Source organism: Moschus berezovskii, chromosome 22 (genome assembly GCF_049115385.1).
Source record: "Moschus berezovskii isolate FMDL1 chromosome 22, NW_MosBer_1.0, whole genome shotgun sequence".
Taxonomy (NCBI): Eukaryota; Metazoa; Chordata; class Mammalia; order Artiodactyla; family Moschidae; genus Moschus; species Moschus berezovskii.
Window position 1 is genome coordinate 19,875,196 of NC_142481.1, and position 22,558 is coordinate 19,897,753.

The 22,558-nt window shown below is 46.0% G+C and overlaps 1 protein-coding gene across 1 annotated transcript in view; it reads left to right on the forward strand.

Annotated features, from left to right (window-relative positions):
• The window catches only part of RHPN2 (rhophilin Rho GTPase binding protein 2), a 69,489-nt gene that overhangs the window by 41,871 nt on the left and 5,060 nt on the right, over positions 1-22,558 (forward strand). The window contains exons 5-14 of the mRNA XM_055412321.2: positions 5,465-5,542; positions 5,912-6,036; positions 8,041-8,207; positions 10,827-11,014; positions 11,420-11,576; positions 13,370-13,489; positions 14,928-15,122; positions 19,559-19,635; positions 19,927-20,073; positions 20,741-20,896. Of these exons, the coding sequence (XP_055268296.2) occupies positions 5,465-5,542; positions 5,912-6,036; positions 8,041-8,207; positions 10,827-11,014; positions 11,420-11,576; positions 13,370-13,489; positions 14,928-15,122; positions 19,559-19,635; positions 19,927-20,073; positions 20,741-20,896 (1,410 nt within the window). The remainder of the gene's footprint in view (positions 1-5,464; positions 5,543-5,911; positions 6,037-8,040; positions 8,208-10,826; positions 11,015-11,419; positions 11,577-13,369; positions 13,490-14,927; positions 15,123-19,558; positions 19,636-19,926; positions 20,074-20,740; positions 20,897-22,558) is intronic.

The window sequence follows — 22,558 nt, forward strand, 5'->3', positions numbered from 1 at the left end:
CCCTGCATCTTGGAAGTTGATTCCCTTCAGTTTTCTTGAGCATAATGTACTTAAGAATACCTGATAAGAAGCCTTTGATCTAGGCGAGATACAATCCTTTAAATGATTTTTTTTCTAACGTATATATCCCCGATTATAAATTATAAGCATTTCGTATATATCCAAAGATAGATTACAGTGATCAGCTTTAGAAACAAGTTTAGAATACCTTTTTAAGAACTTGGTTAGGCTTCACAGTCATATAACAACAAAAAGCTATTTGAAAAGTGAGTTTTAGATAGTAGATACTGACCTCAAGTAGCAAAACTAAAATTTAGTATCTATTAAAACATAACTTTTTTCTAAAATTACCCTCATCTTTACCAAAGCTAGCCAAGTTAAGATTAATTTGTTTATAAAATAAGTCTGGTTAATTCATCACATAGGCATATTTAATTTGTCCAATAAAGCAGGTGCCTTGAATACTAAAAATTATAAAAGGTATACCCTAAATAAAAAAGCTCATTTTAAATCTTTTTATTTTTCATTGTATGGCATCAGCTTTGTAGCCCAGGAAGGCTTTAACCCATTAAGTAAAAGACGGAGTTTGCCAGGGAGCCAGGAAGAGCCAGGCAGCCATATTGGATTTCCCATATCCCTGACTGTTTAATTTGCAGCTTTTGTATAGCTATCTTAATTGTTTTTTTTTTTAATTTAGGAGCAGATTGTTCCCATGCTACAAGGATATCAGGATGGCAAAAGTCTGACAATAAGGGGTTAATTTTTTTGTTGACAAATTGTACAACAAATATAGTATGAACTTACTAACTTTTAGTAAACCCAGATAAAATAGTATACTTAATACTCATGAGTCTAAAAACATATCTATATTAATTAACAAACTTAAACTACAAACTTTAATACCAAATATTAATTTAATATTAAATATTTCTTAAATCATGTGAACCTGTAATCCATTTAGCTTAGTTTCTCTTGTATTTGGAAGTGTTTTATTTTGTAAGTGCTTACTTTACTTTTTCAAAGCCAATTAAATTGAGCTCATTCACAAATTAACCTCAGCAATATTATCTAAAGACAAAAAGACATGACTTACACGTATTCAGAGATCCCAGTTTCATTTTTAAACTTATTCATAAAACAGACATTGCAATGCAGATTTATCAGTTTACAAATAACAGTTGGAAAAGTTAAGTTTACAGACTTGAGTTTTAACAGGGATAGATACAGAATATAGAAGAAAAGTCTCAGACCTAAAAACAGTGTAGATTGCCAAATCCTGTCAGAAGCAATCCAAACAGTAAAATGTCTTTCTTTTTGCATACCATTTCCATTGTCACCTGATCCCTTCCACATCTTTATGATCCCTTGCCACAATTTTATGGCAACCCATGTTGATTACCACCATTCCTCCAGTTTTTTGTTTGTTTTTCCTTTAGACATCCATAATGTCCTTCGCTTGACTTGTACCCAGTTCCTAATCAGAGCCCCAAAGCATTGGGGTTGATCAGCCTGTCTAAAACAGACAGCCATCGGTGGAGTGTCCTCCTCCATACTCTTGGCTCGTGGCATCCCATGAGCCTTCTAGGACCTGACCCCAGACCTTCTTATCTTACCACAATCCTGCCGCAGTCACCATCTGAAACCATTTGTGTCCTTGCAAGGGCTCCCAGGAGCTCTGGTACTATGGTTCTTTATGTCTCTGCGCAGGAAAGAATTCAGTGAGAAACAGAGAGGTAGGTAAGAAGTGATTCCTTCGAATAGGATGCTTGTGAGTTTACAAGCAGGCAGGCGAGAAATGCTTCGCCCTGAGAACTTACCGGACCACAGTTTTATAATCAAAGGAAAAGTGGGGAGAGGGAGAAGAACTTTGTCTTTCTTGAGCAGACGTCATGCTTCCAGCATCAGCTCCTCCTCCGGGTAGAGCGGGGAGTTTTCTGCTTCCTACATGGTCAGGCTAGGTCCACAAAGTATTGTTTTCTTACATGTGCAGAGAGCATGTCCTGGGAATCATTAACTTACTGAGCTCACTGGGCAGGATATGGGTCTCATGCCACCATTGTTCTATTGTTTTGGGGCATGTCTTGTGCTTCTGTTGCCTGGTTTTGTTATTAAGCGTCTTCTCTTTTGAGTAATCATTAACTTACAGGGGTCTCCCATATTTTTTCCACTTACAATCCCCTAGTGGGATTAACTCTTTAATCACCTGCTTAGCCCCTTTACTCTGTCCCTGTCACTGGGTATCACTGAGCATTTTGATTTTGGGGGGGCAGGCAAAAACGGTATCATTACCATTTGTATACATTCTAGAGCTGAGTACATCCTCACTGCTGTTTATTTGCTCCTTACATGTGTCCTTTTGGAAATACCTATTTTTGTCCTTTGTCTCCTTTACCTCAGAGTTGCTCTTGAGTTCGTTTGTATATGAAGGAGAGTAATCCTTGGTAATGTATGTTGCAAGTATTTCTCCCAGTATATTCTCTCCTTTAACTTGTTTTACAAGCAACACCAGTTTAAAAAAAATAAATCTTTTTTTCAGATTTTATGTTGTTCAGCTTCACAGTTCTTCCCTTTACAACCCTGCCTTGAAAGGCATTCTGCATACCAAGAGGAAACATCTATTTTGCTGTAGTTTCTTCCAGTGCTTTGTTTAATTTTTAACATTCAATCTTTAGTCAATCTGGAGTTTGTTTGGGGGTGAGTAATGAGAGGTAGGGTGCTAATTTTTTTTTTTTTGGCTGTGCGGGGTGTTTGTTGCTGCATGCAGGCATTCTCTAGTTGCAGAGAGCAGGGGCTCCTGTCTAGTTGTGGTAGGCGGGCTTCTCATTGGGGTGGCCTCTCTTATTGTGGAGCACAGGTTCTAAGGTTCATGGGCTTCAGTAGCTGCTGCATGTGGGCTCAGCAATTGTGGCTCAAGGGCTGCAGAGCGCAGACTCAGTAGTTGTGGCACAGGCTTAGTTGCCTTGCAGCAGGTAGGATCTTCCTGGACCAGGGATCAAACTAGTGGTGTCCCCTGCATTGCAAGGCGGAATCTTAACCACTGGACCACCAGGGAAGCCCCGGGGCTGTAAGTTTTTATTTTCACCAAAGTGGTGGCCAGTTTCCCCTGAGCCATGTATGAAGAATCCACGTGTCATGTTGGATGCTGTCCTTTACATTCTGTGCCCCTCCCTCCCCCTCAGTCCCCCTCCCTCCTGCTCTGTGTGGGAGTTAGCACTGGCTCCTGCTCTGTAACTTCCTACTGGGTGTGGCTGAGGGGGAGAAGCAGCAGCCAAGATGAGAGGACAGATGAGAGGACGGGAGGAGAGGGAAGGCGGGGCTTTAACTCCTCAATTCTCTAAGCTGGCTACCTTTTGCATCTTCCCCCTCCCCCCACCAGAAGATGTCCTGGTTTGGATTCTCGCCTCAGGCAGCTGCCTCTCCGAGTACTCATAACTCCTTCTCCCCTTTGGCCCTTCAGCCCTGTGGTTCTAATGGCTCTGGAGGTCCCACGCCATCCCTGTGGTTTCCCATAACCCTACCCACATCCCTGTAAGAGTTCTTCCCTTCAGTTCACATCAGGAACAGATGTGTGTACCTTCCTTCCTGCCTGGACCTGGTGGATGCTCCAGGCTTTTCCTCTTCTTTGAACGATGGGCTTACGTTATACACCTGATTCTTGAATCTGCTTCTGTTTCTGCTCCATGTTTGGTTTCATTGTCCATTTTTCATGTGTTTTAACACCAGGTAAAACAGGCCTTCTTTTATATATATATATATACTTGTTTGTTTATTTATTTTGGGCTGCTTTGGATCTTTGTTGTGGCGTGTGGGATCTTTCACTTAGCAGATGAGTTCAGTAGTTGCAGCGCGTGGGCTTAGTTGCCCCGAGGATTGGGGGATCTTAGTTCACATCACGGATCAAGCCCACGTCCCTCTCGTTGGAAGGCAGATCCTTAAGTGCTGGACCACCAGGGAAGGCCCCTGAGTGGTGGCCTTTAATGCTGCTCTCACGGATGAGATCAGAGAAGCCCTCGAGGAACTTGGTCTCCCAGATCATCCTCACCATAATTATTGTCACTAGTAACATAATTGATCATATTTGAAAACCATTTCAAATATACACAGTGTCATTATGTTAGTGGAGGAGCTGATTCCAAAAGTCATAAAGAAAATCATAGAATCATAAAGTGAACAGAAAAGTTGGCTAAAAATGACACACATGAAAAAACAAAAGGAGCCTTCTGCACATCCTTGGAACTGGCACAACATCTCATGATTTATTCTGAGGAATTAATCAGAGACGTGCAGAAGGAAGACTGTCATGATTTATGTGTTTAACAAAGGAGGGTTAAGAACATCATGGTACATATTGGCAAGCACATAGTAGGTACTCTACTTGTTGAATAAATGAATGGTACTTTTGTGCCTTCGGAGGATTATATAACCATTGAAAGTTGTGTCACAGAATACTTTGTGGCATAGGAAAACATTTGATACAGTGCCAATTCAAGAAAAACAAGAGCGAAGCCAAGTTGTATATTCATTCAGTACAATCCCATTTTTGTAAGCGGAGGGTGTATGGGTGCATGTGTAAATACTCACTGAACATATAAAGAGCAGAAGGGACTTTAATGTAGAAATACATTAAAGAGAATACTCACAGCCACTTGGGAAAATGTAATCAACAATCACTCCCTTCTACTTTTTGCAGGCAGGGAGAGCCAGCACTTACGAAGGATGTTATGTAAGAACTCATTCTCCACACACATATTTCTCTTATTTTTTTCCTGTAATACTTAACCATCTTCTAATATATGTTGCTGCTGCTGCTGCTGCTAAGTCGCTTCAGTCATGTCCGACTCTGTGCGACCCCATAGACGGCAGCCCACCAGGCTCCCCCGTCCCTGGGATTCTCCAGGCAAGAACACTGGAGTGGGTTGCCATTTCCTTCTCCAGTGCGTGAAAGTGAAAAGTGAAAGTGAGGTCGCTCAGTCGTATCCGACTGAGTGACCCCATGGACTGCAGCCTACCAGGCTCCTCCATCCATGGGATTTTCTAGGCAAGAGTGCTGGAGTGGCTTGTCATTGCCTTCTCCGTCTAATATATGTTATGTTGTGCCTATTTCTTTTTTATTTAAATTAAAAAACAATTTGGCCATACCACATAGCTTACAGCAGGCAGTGGGGGTTGGGGGCTTCCCAGGTGGCATTAGTGGTAAAGAATCCACCTGCTATTGCAGGAGATGTCAGAGACGAGGTTTCAATCCCTAGGTGGGAAAGATCCCCGAGGAGGAAATGGCAACCCACTCCAGTATTCTTGCCTGGAGAACCCCTTGGACAGAGGAACCTGGCGGGCTACAGTCCATAGGGTTGCAAAGAGTTGGACATGACTGAATTGACTTAGCATGCATGCATACCTTAGACGTTACTATTTTACTTGTTTCTGGTTTTGAGTCACATCTTACAATATCTCCTTTTTCTTGCAGGATTTTATTCTGGAACATTACAGTGAAGATAGCTACCTTTATGAAGATGAAATAGCAGATCTCATGGATCTCAGACAAGTACGTTTCCATGTGTAGGATGGAGAGGAGGCTGGCTATGATTAGAGGTTGTCCAGTGTTCTGATGATCCCATTGTTGCACTTGAAGTCTTGTAGAATCACTGGTGGTCGGGGGTGTTAGGGAGGGGCTGTCGGAAACATCCATTCATCTTCTTGCCACGAAAGAAGACCACAGAGGAGACAGACATGCATGTCTGGAGCTGGGTTCCAGGACTCATGAGTTCCTCCCAGCCTTTCCCACCTCTCCTAGAGTTCATGATACCAGCAGCGGGGTCCAGGCTCCAGAGAAACTGTTTGTGAGCATCCTCCTGGCCCGTCCATCTGCTCTCTGTTCACCCACTCACCCCCGCGGTGGTTCCTGTCCTTTCAGGCCTGTCGGACGCCCAGCCGAAATGAGGCGGGAGTAGATCTGCTGATGAGTTACTTCATGCAGCTGGGGTTTGTCGAGAGCCGATTCTTCCCACCCACCCGACAGATGGGGATCCTGTTTACCTGGTAGGTGCCTGAGCTGGGGCTTACTATCTCCAGCCACACTGGGGAGCCTCAGCCCCACACGAGGCTCCTCTGCACTGAAGCCCCCTTCCTTCTAGTTGTCCAATGAACACAGGAGAGCTGGAGACGTGTGGATAAGCCAGTGTTTGTTTATGAAGGGGATCCACAGGGAGAAGGCTCCGACAGACAGTGGCTTTTTGCTTCTCAGAGCAAGTGAGCTGAGGAGAGGAGGCGTGCGTGTGTGTGTGTGTGTGTGTGTGTGTGTTCATTTTATCATGAGGGAAACACTAGGGCTCTGAGGTAGAACTGACAAGAAGCAAGATTCTTCTCCCAGATGGGATGAGGGTGGGAATCAAGTTTTCTCCCAATGACCAGAGCAGCAAACAGAAGCAGATCAGGTCTATTAAAAACTGAAGCAGAATCTTTGATTCTTCCCCAGAGTTGGTACTTTTGATGATTAGTGCTGTCGAAATATCTTAGAGATGCTATACCCCTTCTCTGAGTTGCTTAGCAGTACATGCGTGCTTAGTCACTTCAGCCTTATCCAACTCTTTGTGACCCTATGGACTATAGTCTGCCAGTCTCCTCTGTCCATGAGATTTCCCAGGCAAGAATACTGGAGTGAGTAGCTATTCCTTTCTCCAGGGGATCCTCCTGACCCAGGGCATTACGGGTGAGTTCTTTACCATCTGAGCCGCCACTGAAGCCCAAGGAGTATGTGAAATGAAAGTAACTCCCAATAGCTGAGAAGCATATTCAGAGTTAAATGTCACCACAGCAGATGGCTCTTGATGCTTGCTTTAGAAATGAAGGGCAGATGACTTTTCCTAAAGGTGTGTTAGCTGCCTGCACATGAGTGAAAACCCCAAATGTGACTTCTTAGTGCTGAATTAGGGAGAAGCTCCATATCTATACCCTGGCCAATGTATGAACTTTAAAACATATCCTGAGTCTCTAAGGCCTCAGGCAGAATTATGAGGGGTTGGTAATTGCTACATTTCATTTAGGAGAAGCCTTATTTTTTTTTAAATGCATTTTATTTTTTAGAGCAGTTTCAGCTTCATAGTAAAATTGAAAGGAAGGCACAGAGAGTTCTCATGTACCCGCTGCTCCTGCACACCCACCACCAGAGTGTTACATTTGTTACAGTTGATGCACTTACATTGGCTGCCCATCACCCAACATCCACTGTTTACAGTTCCTGTTGGTGGTGTACATTCCATGGGTTTGGACAAAAGATCAATGACACGTGGGCTTCCCGGATGGCTCGGTGGTAAAGAATCCCCCTGCCAACGCAGGAGGTGTGGGTTCGATTCCCAGGTTGGGAAGATCCCCTGGAGAAGGAAATGACAACCCACTCTAGTATTCTCGCCTGGGAAATCCCATGGGCAGAGGAGCCTATCGGTCTACAGACCATGGGGTCGCAAAAGAGTCAGACATCACTTAGTGACTAAACAACAATGACATGTATCCACGTTATAGTATCATACAAAATAGTTTCACTACCCTGTAGTCTTCTGCTCTCCACCTAGGCATCCCCACCCCTTTGCACTCCCCAACCCTGGCAACCACTGATTCTTTTTGTCTCTATTGTTTTGTCTTTTCCAGAATGTCATATAGTTGGAATGATACAGTATGTAGCCTTTCCGGATTGGCTTCTTTCACTTAGTCACATGCACTTAAGGTTTCTTGTGTCTTTTTATGCCTTTATAGTTTATTTCTTTTTTTTTTAAGTGTTGCATAGTTTTTCACTGTATGGCTGTACCACAGTTTGTGTGTCCATTCACTTACGGAAGGACATCCTGGTTGAGAAGCAGCCCTGTTTCTGTTTGTGCTTGTGGGCGTCTTAACAGTATGAGCAGGCCCATCGTCTTGCTTGTGGTAAAAACCTCATTGCATGTGCATCTTTGAGTTTTATTCAAGAAATAAGTTTTGTCCATTTTTACCCGCACATGGCACTCAATAGCCAAGGGATCCATATTCTCAAAAGATGTTTCTTTTAAATAGGTATGACTCCCTCACCGGGGTTCCGGTCAGCCAACAGAATTTGCTGCTGGAGAAGGCCAGCATCCTGTTTAACATCGGAGCCCTCTATACACAGATCGGCACCCGGTGCAATCGACAAACAGAAGCTGGGCTGGAGAGCACGGTGGATGCCTTTCAGAGGGCTGCAGGTATGTCTCCAAGGAGACGCTGCCGCTGAGATAGAGCTCTGGCTCTGCCAGGTGGCCCTGGTGCCTGAGCTGAAGGGGGCCTGTGGATCCTCCCCAGGCCTACGCTTGGCCTCAGGAGCCTGAAAGGGCCCAGTCAGCTTCCGGAGCTGGTGGCTCTTCCCATCAGGAAAATTGCTTCCTGGCCCAAACCCGGTTGTCTCCGTCTGACTGTGGCTCATGTACACAGTGGTTAATGATTAATCTTTTCCGAATGAGTGGCCCCACGGATGGCAGTGGATGAACTGTGTCTTTGAACACAGTTTTGAAGAAGAGAATAAGTTTTTTCAAGTGGTGAGAATGTAGGCTTTTGCTTTTTACTTTCATCTGGCAGCTTGCCTCATCAGTGAGTGTTACCATCCGTGCCTTTGTTATGTGAATTCTGAGAAGCTTGCTCACCCATAGTTGCTCTTCTTAGCTCCCTTCTAAGTGACACTTAGCACCAACCTATGGGGGGGTTTGGCAGCCCACGGGTGCAGTGGGTAGGCCTGCCTCATAGGCACTCAGAGGTCCTGGTTGACCCCCCTCTAGCTGTGTCCTGCAGACTTGGCACAGGGATTGTAGGCAGAAGTGGCCACAGTGCTGACCACTGTGTGGTGCCCCGAGCTGGCTCCATAATAAGTTTCTTTCTGCGCCGGTACTTGTCACTCTACTTTGGGGTGTTAACCCTGGCAGAGGAGTTTGGGGGCTATCTCGCTTTCCTCTGCAAGGCTGTGAAGGACCGTGGCTTTGCCTTTCGGGCTGGTCATGATATTGTTTGGTTAAAATGATAGATCCCTTGGGAGAAAACATCATGCTGAAATTTCACGTGGGAGTTGAATTCTTTCTCTGTAAATCCTTTTCTGGGCTCATCTTTCTTTCTGAAGAATCTGAAGCAGGTATGCCTGTCTCTAAGATTCCAGAGATGTGGACAAAACGAAGCTTGAGAACAGAGTAAAAGTGGACTCCAGGGAGGTGTGAACAGTGCAGCCGTGGCCTTCCTCCTGCAGGGCAGCTTGTGCTTTGCAGCAAAACCAGAGGAACCAGTCAGATGGGATTTTGCCAGAAGGTTTTATTTCAGCTCTAGGTTGATTTGCCAGTTAATGCTGTGACACTTTTCTAACACATAAGAAAGTCAGCTGAGGGCTATAGCATGAAAATTTCCACTAGAGTGACTGAGCTGATCTTTCCTGAGGTCCTGGAGAAAAGCCTTGAATTTCTGAATGACCCAGAGGTTAAGAGTGAGCATGACCCGCTGCGAGCCCTTTAGTCATTCTGTCTTCCTTCACTTCCCTTAAATGCCTAGTCACGTATGGCATTTCTCACAAGGGTCCAGGTGAGACAGGAATGGACAGGGAGCAGGCTGGTTTCCTTGCCTGATACAGATGTAAATGTTTTGGAAGAGAACTGGAAAACAAAAGTCTTCTTACTGGTAAAACATACATAACAAAATTACCATTGGAACCATTTTTAGGAGTATTTTGTTGGTATCAAGTACAGCCACACTGTTGTGCAACTGTCTATCTCCAGAACTTATTTTTATCACCCCCAGAGGGAAACTCTGCCCCGTTAAACAATAACTCCATTCCCTCCTCCCTCCAGCCCACTTGTGTCTATGAATTTGACTCTTCCAGATACCTCCTCTCAGTGTGATGGACCTACTTCAGGTAGCATGATGTCTTCATCCGTGTTGTACCATGTGTCAGAATTGACTTTTTTTTTTTTTTTTTTAAGATTTATTTATTTATTTTTGCCTGTGCTGAGTCTTCATTGTTGCGTGGGCTTTTCTCCAGTTGTGGTGAGCGGGGGCGGGAGGGGGAGGCTACTCTGGTTGCCAGGCAACGCTTTTTCATTGCAGTGGCTTCTCTTATTGCAGAGCATGGGATCTAGGGCACATGGGCTTCAGTAGTTGCAGCATGTGAGCTCCGCAGTTGTGGTTCCCGGGCTCTGGAGCACAGTCTTAGTAGTTGTGGAGCAGGGGCTTAGTTGCTTAGCAGCATGTGGGACCTTCCCAGACCTTCTCTTCCCACAGATCAAACCCATGTCTCCTACATTGGCAGGCACATGCTTTCCCACTGAGCCACCAGGGAAGCCCTTGCCTTTTTAAAAAATAAATTTATTTTATTTATTTGGCTGCCCCAGGTCTTAGTTGTGGCACAAGGGATCTTTGATCTTAGTTACGGCATGTGGGATCTAGTTCCCCGACCAGGGATCGAACTGGGAGTATGAAGTCTCAGCCACTGGGCCACCAGGGAAGTCCCAAAGCTGAAAATATTCCATTGTGTGTATATACCACACTTGATTTATCCCCACGTCTCAAATGTCGAGGGACATTTGAGTTGTTTCTACCTTTTGGTTACTAGGAATAATGCTGGCATGAGCATTCTTGTATAAATATCAGTTTAAGTCACTGCTTTCAATTCTGTGGGGTTATACCCAGGAATGGAATTGCTGGGTTTTATGGTAATTGAGAATCAGAGTTTTCTAAAGATGCTTTGGGACACTAGTTTCATATTTTTGCTTCATCATTTTTTATATTCTTGAGCAGCATGGTGAAATAAATAGGATATCCCTAACTAACGCTCAAAACAATTCCAATTGCAGGGGTTTTGAACTACCTGAAGGAGACGTTTACTCACACTCCAAGTTACGACATGAGCCCCGCCATGCTTAGTGTGCTGGTCAAAATGATGCTGGCACAAGCCCAGGAAAGCACGTTTGAGAAGGTCTGCCTCTCTGGGCTCCAGAACGAGTTCTTCCTCCTGGTGAAGGTGGCTCAGGAAGCGGCCAAGGTAAGCCTTGCTGTTTCCCCTGACTTCCGGGGCAAGTAGGGTGCATCAGTGTGGGCCCACTGGAGACAGCAGGGGCTTCCCATGGCAGCTTGCCCGTGACCTGGGCAGCATGCCCGCCCTGGCTGGCCAGAGCACTGGCTTGTGTTTTGTTGGCAAGTCAGTGTTTCAGATACGGATCACTGAGTCCATCTGCAGCTGAGCCTAAAATCCAGCATAATGATGGTGGCCCAGTCTCCCTGTTAGCTCTGACACTGACAACACTGGGAGCCCTTGGAATAGCTCCCAGATTGTGGAGTGGCCTTTGGCAGGGGCCACCACAGAGAAGAAAGGGCTCTTTTTCTGCAGCCCGGATACGTGAGGGCCCCTGTGCCAGGCTCCCCACTCCCAGCGTTCCTTCCGTTCTAGGTGGGAGAGGTCTATCGGCAGCTGCACACGGCCATGAACCAGGAGCCAGTGAAGGAGAACATCCCGTACTCCTGGGCCAGCTTGGCCTGCGTGAAGGCCCACCACTATGAAGCCCTGGCCCACTACTTCACAGCCACCCTGCTCATCGACCACCAGCGTAAGGCTGGGTGGCCTGGGCTCCAGGCTTTGGTCAGGGTTGCAGGCATGCTGCCTCTGGGTGATATTGAGCTGGGCAAGAGCTTTCTGCTTTCCTGAGAGATGTTCAACAGCCTGGGGGCAGAGGGTGGGGGTTACACGTGGGCCCAGGCAGCTGTTCGTGTCTGGCGATTCCTCAGTCTCCGGGCTACTCACTTGAGTGGGAGGCTGTTTTCCAAAATGAGAAGTTGCTTTCAGGGTGGGATTAGGAGTGATGTGGTACTGCTGTGGCAGAGGGAGGGGTAGTGTTCCTTCTGCCTGGGGTGGAGCCAACAGCTTCATGGAGATGATATTTCACCTGGAATCTAGGACCAGGGGTAGATCAGGGAGATACTCACCCCAAACACAAACTCTAAGGGGATGCCCATGAACTCAGTAATTGAGATAATGTTTTAACATGTAATTGTAGATGAATCAAAACTGAGGCAGAAATCCACGGTGATTAAAACTTTAAATGAAGACACCATAACACTTTAAATGAAGACACAGTTGGGACTTTCCTGGGAGTCCAGTGGTTAAGACTCCGTGCTTCCACTTCAGGAAGCACAGGTTTGATCCCTGGTCAGGGAATTAAGATCTCACATGCTACATGGCGTGGTCAAAAACAAATTAATAAAAGAAAATGAAGATGCAGATAATAGCAGTGGTATACTGAGCCACATTGGAGCATGAAACAAAGGAAATTTGATGTTCATCATGAATATTTTTGCATTAATTTTGATACTTAGAAAATTGTATTAAACTATCATATATATGTTGGTGGCTGGGTTTAGGGCACCTGCTTAAATTTTCAGCCTAGGGTGAATGCCTCCCTCTCCTCTCCTTGGTCTTGGCTCTGATCTGAGGTTGTAGGTGGGAAAGGGACTTTTGTTGCAAATAGTGCTCATCAAGGCAGCCCTCCAAGTAGTGGAAAGGATATCCTCTGGGGCCAGACTGCCTGGATTCATATCTCAGCTCTGTCATTTACTGGCTAGGTGATCTTGGGCAAGTTACTTAGCTGCTCTGTGCCTCAGTTTTCTCATCTATAAAATGGGACTATGAAGAGATCCTATCTCACAAGCTGCTGTGAAACCTCAGTGCCTCTGTGCAAAGCTGAATAGTGCCTCATATGTGGAGGGCTCTGTGTGTGAGCTGCTCCTGCTGGGATGATTATAGTCTCTTGAGCAGGACAAGCTGGGTAAGCCAGTAGAAATATAGTCATTGAGGTAGGCACACAGACGCGGCAGGGGTTGGAGTCCTTGCTGTCGCCATGGAGGCTCCTCTGAGGCAGGCAGTGCCATCCGCGTTAGACCTGGGACTCTGGGGGGGCTCTTCCAGGAGGGAGAGGGCAGCGAGAGTGAGAACAGGGTCTGCCTGGGTCCTGGAACAGAGGCTTAAATTGTTGTGGTAGTGGTGGGTGGTTTGGTGAGGTTACGAACGGACACCTACCAGGGAGGGTGCAGGCAGGGAGGCCCTCAGAGGTTTAAGACAGGACTGTGCTTGGAGGTTTGTGAGATGGGTGACTGGGAGGAGGTAGAGATCAGGGGCTCGGAGCCAAATCATGAACCACTAGAGGGAGACTGCCCCCCCCCCACAAAGACCTTGGGCTGGATTGCCTGGGTGTGGCCAGGGGTGGAAAGGAGACCTATTATCCCAAGTGCCTTGTTAAGCTGGGGATGTAGTTGAAAGCAGGATTTCTCAGTGGGTCTGTGGAGCTGTGTATAAAGGCTGCACCACGGCCATGAGAAAGGATCTGTCTTGCGGTTCCTGTTGCAGTGAAGCCTGGTGAAGATGAGGACCATCAGGAGAAGTGCCTGTCCCAGCTCTACAGCCACATGCCAGAGGGGCTGACACCCTTGGCCACCCTGAAGAACGTTCATCAGCGCCAGCTACTGGGTGCGTGTTGGCGCTCCTGCTCCCTTCCTCCCTTGAGTCCCATCTGACCCACCCAGCTGCTCCCACTCACCGACAGCCCCAGACAGGTTGCCCGGGCAGGGCCTGGGGATTAGGTCTTCCGAGTCATTGTGGCCACTCTGGATTTAGAAACCAGGAGGCTCAGTGGGCTTCCAGAGCTGTGTTCTCATGGGTTCTGTGTGTGCCCAGCCCCTCCCACAGTGGAGGCAGAGTTCTGGCAGTCTTCAGCTCCCTAGTGGTCCAGGGGATGGCCCTTGGTCATCCTATTCTAGAAGCACACGTTTCATAGGCCACACTTAAGAACTCATAATGAATTGTCCTAGTTTGGTCTCTGACAGATCTCAGAGTTTTCATGTCCAAATCTGAGTTCTTCCACCACTCAAATTTGCCCCCTCCCATACATGCACTTTGCCCATCTCTGCGATGCTGCCTCCATCTTTCTGGGTTTGCAGGCCAGAAACCTAGGACGCACTCTTTACCTTCATCTTCCTTTCTCACCCGTCTTTGATTAGCTAATCTTGTTGACTCTACCTAGAAAAATATCCCCAATCTGATCACTTCTTACCTACCGCCCTGGTCCAAGCCATGCTTACGTGGTGCCTGCTTAATAGACCCTGACTCGCTTAAACCTCGCCCAACCCTATGAGATAGATGTGGTATGATCCCCAGTTTTCATTTGAGCAGAGAGTGGTCCAGAGAGGTCACACAGCTTGCTCAGCTTTTTGCCAGGAGCCTCGTGCTCTCATCTCACCCAGAGAAGGATAGGAGTCTTCACCTGCGCTTTTGAGGTTGGACGTGGTCAGGCCCCTGCTCCTCTCTGGCCCCATTCTCCATCCTTCTCTGCAGCCTTCACTCTCCCCAGCAAAACTTCCAAGCCCCTTGTCATCCTTAAACATTCAGGCATGATCCTGTCCCAGGGCCTTTGCACTTGCTGCTCTTCTTCTAGGAATGCTTCAGGGCTCTACTTAAGTTAACCTCCTAAAAGGCCTTTTCTGATCACACATCACAGAAGGGCAACTCCTCATTCCCCACCTTCTCAAGTACTACATCTGCCCATTATTTTTGTTTCTGCTTTATTTTTCTCCAGAACCTTAATGCTACATGACCCATTATACATTTCTTTGCTCATTATTTTTCTGTCTTCAATCACTAGCATGCAAACTCAATGAATATAGAGGCTAGCTTTTGCTTTATCTCTAATGCCTAGAACATTTGGAAAATGTTTGCTGAATGACAGTTCTGTAGACACAAGTGAGCATACTGCACACACATTTCAGAGGGACTGAAGCCTTCCGGCAGATCCTTCAGGAAGGAGAATGTCCACCTTGCTGGGCAGATCCTTGGGCACTCAGGCTCTCCATGAAGTACTCACGTTGCAGTTTGTTACACGTGACAGGTGGTGTTGATTTTCTGTGGGCAGGGAAATCCCATCTGTGCCGAGCTGTTACCCTCCACGAGGAGTCCATGAGGGAGGCCAGCCTGTGCAAGAAGCTCCGCAACATCGAGGTGCTGCAGGAGGTGTTGTCGGCGGCGCGCCAGCGGTCCCAGCTTAAGTACACTCAGCTCCGGGAGGACGATGACCTCCTGAACTTGACCGATGCTCCCGACATCATCTGTGAGTGGCGTGGGTGCCAGTGCAGAGGGCGCTGTGTGAGAGGCAGGGCTGCTCCAGTGCTCCTCTTGCCCGGGAGTCCTTACCTTCTCATTCTCAGCTCTGGAGCCTCCTTTATGGTCTTTGTTGACCCATTAGTGGCAGCTGACCCCCTCCTGCCCCTCATATCGCCACCTGTGATGTCAGGGCCCTGCCACCTTGGACTTTCCTTCCCACTCTTTGCTGACTGCCTTGCCCAATCCCAATCTCCTCTCTTGGCATTCTTGAGGGTCTCCTCTCCATGGTTTCAGTTTCCTTCCTTTAGATTCCTTTCTTTGAAGTCTCATGACCTCCTCTGGGGTTGTAGCCATTACTGATAGTCAGGAGGACCCCAGGAACTGCCTTTTACCTTGACATTTTCCCTATGCTCCATACCCACCCAGATACCACCATTTTAATGGAAATCTGCACTTTGCTATCTGTCTGTTACCTCCGACTGCATGATTTGAAAGCCACCTGCATCCTTATTCTTCCTCCAAGGCTTGATCTTGGAAGGTGTTGTTTCATTGATCTGTGTGTCTGTTTTTGTGCCTATATTATACTGTTTTGATTACTGTAACTTCATACTATAATTGAAATCAGGGAGCATGATTTCATGCTGGAGGTCTAGCTTTGTTCTTTTATCTCAAGATTGTTTCGGTTATTTGGGATCTTTTATGGTGCTATACAAATTTTAGAATTATTTGTTCTAGTTCTGTTAAATATGCCATTGGATTTTTGATAGTGATTGCATTGAATTGGTAGATTGCTTTGGATATTATTACAATATCCAAATATATATATATATATATATATATATATATAAAACAATTGGACGTTTTAACAATGTAACTTCTCTAGTCTACAGACATGGAATATCTTTCCATTTATTTGTGTTTTCCTCAGTTTCTTTTATCAGTGTCTTATAGTTTGCAGTATAGAGATCTTTCACTTCCTTGGGTAAATTTATTTCTATGTATTTTGTTATTTTTGATGTAATCATAAATTAGGTTGTTTTCTTAATTTCTCTTTCTGGTAGTTTGTTATTTGTGAATAGATATACTGGATTTCTGTTTATTGATTTTGTATCCTGCAACTTTACTGAGTTCATTCATTAGTTCAAATGTAGTCCATGGGTTTGCACAGAGTCAGATGTGACTCAGCTACTGAACAATTAGGATTCTCTGTTTGTCATATTATGCCATCTGCACATGGTGACAGTTTTAATCCCTTTCTGATTTGGATGCCTAATGTTTTTTTTTCCTTGTCTAATTGCTATGGCTAGGACTTCCAGTACCATGTAAAATAAAAGTTGTAAGAGTGGGCATCCCTGTCTTGTTCCTCATCTTAGAGGAGAACTTTTCAAGGCTTGTCATATGTGGCCTTTATTATGTTGAGGCTTGTTCCCTCTATACCCACTTTGTTGAGGTTTTTTTTTTTTATCATAAATAAATGCTGATGAATTTGTTTCAGATTCCACATATAAATGAGATCTTGTACCACCAGCACTTTCTAAGCATCTCTAAGGTGTTGAGCACTGTCCTGAGTTTAGAAATATGGAAATAAACTGGTTAGTTGCTGCAGCCCTTGGGGAGGTAGTGGTCAGTTCTGCCCTGAAGGGCAGGAGTTGGGAGGTGGATGGTTGCCTGGAGAGGTGACCTTACAGTGAAAAATGACGAGACTATTTCCAGGAGTTAGAAGGGAGTGAAGTAGCCCAATTGAGGGAAACTTCTTTGCCCAAGCCCCCTCCCACCCCACTCCCTACACCTCTGTCCCCAGTCTCTGAAGTTCCACCCCATTTTCAGGGACCAGCTTCTAGAGACAGAACCCTCCTCAAGCTAGAATCCTGAGCTTGTCAGTAGTAAAGCTGGCTAATGTCTGTCGAGGATTTAAGGTCTGCTAGGGAGTTGGTCGGAGAAGACAATGGTAAGCCACTCCAGTACTCTTGCCTAGAAAATCCCATGGATGGAGGAGTCTGGTTGGCTGCAGTCCATGGGGTCGCTACGAGTCAGACATGACTGAGCGACTTCACTTTCACTTTTCACTTTCACACATTGGAGAAGGAAATGGCAGCCCACTCCAGTGTTCTTGCCTGAAGAATCCCAGGGACAGGGGAGCCTGGTGGGCTGCCTTCTATGGGGTCACACAGAGTCGGACACGACTGAAGTGACTTAGCAGCAGCAGCAGCAGGGAGTTGGTAATGGACAGGGAGGCCTGGCGTGCTGCAGGACATGGGGTCACAAAGAGTCGGACAGACTGAGTGACTGAACTGAGGAACAACCTTAAGCCTCAGATGTGTATAGAATTCCATTCTACTTGTTCTCACCCGTATCTTAAAGATGAGGCAATGCAGGCTTAGAGAGATCAAAGTCTTTGCTCCAGGTGACCAAGATGGTTGGTGGAAACAAGAATGCACTCAAGAATTCTCCTTAATGGACACAGGCTACTTCCTTGGCAACCTGGTCCATGCAGTGTGGTCTGTGGCTGCGAAGTGGAGACAACCTCCATAGAAGGAGGGAGATGCACAACTCCTGGTGAGGTTTTCTGGGGGTTGCCACCAGTCTTGTAATAGATGAGCAACATGCCTGAGCCCAATGCTGTGTGAAATAGTAAGTAACCACAGGGTCATCCTGTGAATACAGAGGTTCAGCCTTCTTGGCGTTGCCAGTCTTCTTCCCCAGATTTTCTTTTTTATATATTGTTTTTCATGTATTCTTAGCCTGCACTGGGATCCTTTGACAGACACTGACTAACCTCGTGAGAAGGGTTGACTTGTTGGTCAGTTGCTAAGTTGTGTCCGGCTCTTTGTGACCCCATGGACTCAGCATGCCAGGCTTCCCTGTTCTTCACTATCTCCCTGAGTTTGCTCAAACTCATGTCCATTGAGTCAGTGATGTCATGCAACCATCTCATCCTCTGTCACTCCCTTCTCCTCTTGCCCTCAATCTTTCCCAGCATCAGGGTCTTTTCCAATGAGTCATCTCTTCGCATCAGATGACCAAAGTGTTGAAGCTTCAACTTCAGCATCAGTTCTTCCAATTAATATTCAGGATTGATTTCCTTTAGGATTGACTGGTTTGATCCCCTTGCAGTCCAAGGGACTCTCAAGAGTCTTCTCTAGCATCACAGTTCAAAAGCATCAATTCTTCAGTGCTCAGCCTTGGTCCAAGTCTATGGCGCTTAGCCATCCAAATGTTATGGTCCAACTTTCACATGTGTACATGACTACTGAAAAAAACATAGCTTTGACTGTACGGACCTTTGTCGGCAAAGTAATGTCTCTGCTTTTTAATATGCTGTCTAGGTGTCATAGCTTTTCTTCGAAGGAGCAAGCATCTTTTAATTTCATGGCTGTGCCATGAACATGATGGTGGAGCTATTTAGCTATTGATACACGTGATTTGGCAAACCCACTTCTCACTGTGAAATCCTCACCTTGCATGTTAATAATGAAAAGAGGAAGCACGTCTTGCCCAAAACTTAGTGTTGAAAGCATGGTATTTCCCTAACAGCTACACCTGAAATGTAAGTTACTTATCAGTAGGATTTTATGAGTATCAGAGGATGTCCACTGGAACAGGGGTCCCGAGCCCCTGGGCCGCAGACTGGTACCAGGCTATGGCCATTAGAAAACAGGCCTCCCAGCAGGAGGTGAGCAGGGGGGCGAGCCAGCAAAGTCTTACCTGTATTTATAGCCACTCCCCATCGCTTGCATTACTGCCTGAGCCCCATCTCCTGTCAGATCAGCCGCAACATTAAATTCTTGTAGGAGCATGAATCCTAACCCTAAAGTTAAAGCAGAGTATCCTGAGATTGCCACAAAATAGAAATAAAGTGCACAATAAATGTAATGCACTTGAATCATCCTGAAACCATCTCTGCCCCCTGATCCATGGAAAAATTGTCTTCCACAAAATGGGTCCCTAGAGCCAAAAAGCAGAGAAGGAAATGGCAACCCACTCCAGTACTCTTGCCTGGAAAATCCATGGACCGAGGAGCCTGGTAGGCTACAGTCCATGGGATCGCGAAGAGTCCAACACGACTGAGCGACTTCACTTTCATTTTTCACTTTCACGCATTGGTGAAGGAAATGGCCACCCACTCCAGTATTCTTGCCTGGAGAATCCCAGGGATGGTGGAGCCTGGTGGGCTGCCGTCTATGGGGTTGCACAGAGTCGGACACGACTGCAGCGACTTAGCAGCAGCAGCAGCAGCACAGCCCAAAAGGCTTGGGACTGCTGCACTAGAATGCAAATAAGCTCCCTTGAAGGCAGGGAATTTGTCTTATATCACTGTCTGTCCCAGCTCCAGAGTGGGGTATAGCTCATAGTAGATAGCCAAGTGGACTTAGGCCTGAGTTTTCAAAAATAATTTTCAATTACAGAATCACTTATGCTTTTACTTTTAACCTTCTTTTCCAGCTAAAACTGAGCGAGAAGTTGAAATTATACTCCCACAGTTCTCTAAAGTGACAGTAACGGACTTCTTCCAAAAGCTGGTATGTTGAACATTTATTTCACAATGGCTTGAGGGGAAGGCTTTTTTATAAGTTGCACGTATGTAGAGATGCTATATGACATAATTTTATTTTAAATAGATCGATCTTTTAGAGAAAATGGCAATGAACGTTCTTGTACGACTTTGTAGCACAGATTATTGCAGATGGTATCATGAGTCTCTTGAGCAGAGCAGAATGAAATCTGTAAGGATGACAAGGCATCATTTCCTTTAGCTTTCAAATGCCTGACTCAGCCTTCAGATCCTAACCTAATGATGCTCTATTCCCAAGGGTCCTTTATCTGTGTTTTCGGCTAACAAAAGATGGACGGCTCCTCGAAGTATTCACTTCACTGCAGAAGAAGGGGACTTGGGGTTCACCCTGAGAGGGAACTCCCCAGTTCAAGTCCACTTCCTGGATCCCTACTGCTCTGCTGCGGTAAGCATGGATCCTTCTAGATTGGAAGCAAAACTCACTGGCACCTTTTTAGACAGTCAATCTGGTAAAGTACAGAGTTAAGTGTTAGTTGCTCAGTCATGTCAGACTCTTTGTGACCTAATGGACTGTAGCCCGCCAGGCTCCCCTGTCATGGGATTCTCCAGGCAAGAATACTGGAGTGGATAGCCATTCCCTTCACCAGATCTTCCCAACCCTGGGATAGAACCTGGGACTTCTGCTTTGCATGCAGATTCTTTACCATCTGAGCTACCGGGGTTAAGAGTGCTGCCCACACAAATATGTTGGGGTGATTGGATTTAGGGTTCCTCTAAGTAAAAGGCCTGGTTTTATGTGAAAGGCCTTTCATACCTTTCTTGCTCAAAGAGAAACAGATTAACTTTTGCCTTTTTTTGTTTTAAATTGGAGTATAATTGCTTTACAATGTTGTGTTAGTTCCTGCTGTACAACAAAATGTATCAGTTGCTTGTCTGCATGTATCCGTCTGTCTTGGGACCTGCCTCCTACTCCCTCCACACCCTCCACAATTTTTGCCTTCTTGAAGTTAACTTATGCAGATAACTATTTTGTTAATGAACTTGGGAACTACTTCAGGGATTTCACTGAACAGAACGTTGACCTGTATTGAGATCATATATTTTTTTTTTAGGCGGCAGGAACCAAGGAAGGGGATTATATCGTTTCCATTCAAGACGTGGATTGTAAGTGGCTAACGCTGAGTGAGGTTATGAAGATGCTGAAGAGCTTTGGCCAGAATGACATTGAGATGAAGGTCGTGAGCCTCCTGGATGCCACACTGTCTATGGTGAGTGCTGATGCCCCCGGCCTAAATAGTGATGTGGAGTGAAGTCAGGGTGAGTCCAGCCTCAGAGGTTTTTACCAGGACCCCTGCCTCCTGCCTGCATTTGTAACATGCTACAAATGACTGAGCTCCTGTTTGGCATCACTGAGAATGTGTTCAACTTGGGTCAGAGAAATCACTGGAAAGATTTTTTTTTTTTTAAATCTTAAAGATAAAAGAACCAATTGATCTATCTTTCTGATTAACATCTTTTCCATTGCAAAAGTGATACATACTCATGGTTAAAAAATATACATATTCAAATGGTACAGAAAGTGTGTGGAAGAGGCTCTTCTCAGGAGTGTTAGCACTTTCCTGTGAGATCTTGGGACGTCTCTGAGCCCGCGCAAGTTCACATGCACAGTTTTATCCTTTTGTGTCCCCAAGAAGGAGGAACTGTTGCATTCATGCTCTTCTGTACTCACTGCATTTAATTTTGTACGTTGGATACTTCTGTTTAGAAGAGTGTGCATTTATTCATTCAGCAACTATTGATTGGGCATCAGTTGTGTGCCAAGCCCTTCTCAGGTGTTGGAGCTCCAGCTGAAATAAGATAAGGTCCTACCCCACAAAGCTGACACTAAATAAGTAAAGAAGTAGTTGTGATTTTGGTAAGTGCTGTGAAGGAAATAACATGTGTAATGGGCTGGGAGGCACTCCTGGGGAGGGCTGCACTGAGGCTTGAGTATCAGGAGGAACCAGCCATGTGAAGAGGTATAAGCAAAGCATATGGGGACTTCCCTAGTGGTCCAGTGGTTAAGACTGTGCACTTCCAATGTAGTGGGTGTAGGTTCAATCTCTAGTTGGGGAATTAAGATCCCATATACCACGCAGCATAGCATGCCTACCCTCCCAGCCCAAGAAAAAAGAGCATATAGACAGGGGCACCAACAGGTGCAGATACCAGACCCGCTGGCAGGACTGAGCTTCACTTGCTGCTGCTGCTGCTAAGTCACGTCAGTCGTGTCCGACTCTGTGCGACCCCATAGACAGCAACCCACCAGGCTCCCATTTCTGGGATTCTCCAGGCAAGAACACTGGAGTGGGTTGCCATTTTCTTCTCCAATGCATGAAAGTGAAAATGAAGTCGCTCAGTCGTGTCCGACTCTTCGCGACCCCATGGACTGCAGCCCACCAGGCTCCTCCATCCATGGGATTTTCCAGGCGAGAGTACTGGAGTGGGTTGCCATTGCCTTCTCCGAGCTTCACTTGCTAGAGGAACTAAAAGGCCTTTCAGCTGGAGCAATGTGACAACGGGCCAGCGTGGTGGGAAGTGAGGTGGGAGACAGGCAGCGCTTCTTTGGCAGTGAAGGAAGTTTGAAACCTTATGAGATGGGGAATAATGTGCTGTGATGTTTATTGTAGAAGGTTGTCTTGCTGCCTGCAGGCTGGCTACGTGGCTGCAGAGCGAGCTGGCCTTGGCAGTCACCCAGGCCAGTGACGTTAGCAGCTTTACGCTAGGGGCTGACAGTGGCAGTGGGGAGAAGTGGGTGTGCCTGTGACTTAACCTGGAGGTAGAGCTGATAAATCTGTAGATGAGTTGCGTACAGAGGATGGAAGACAAAGGGAGGGCTCCTTGATCTTTGGCTTGAACAGCTGCATCATTTTTCATTATGATGGGATACT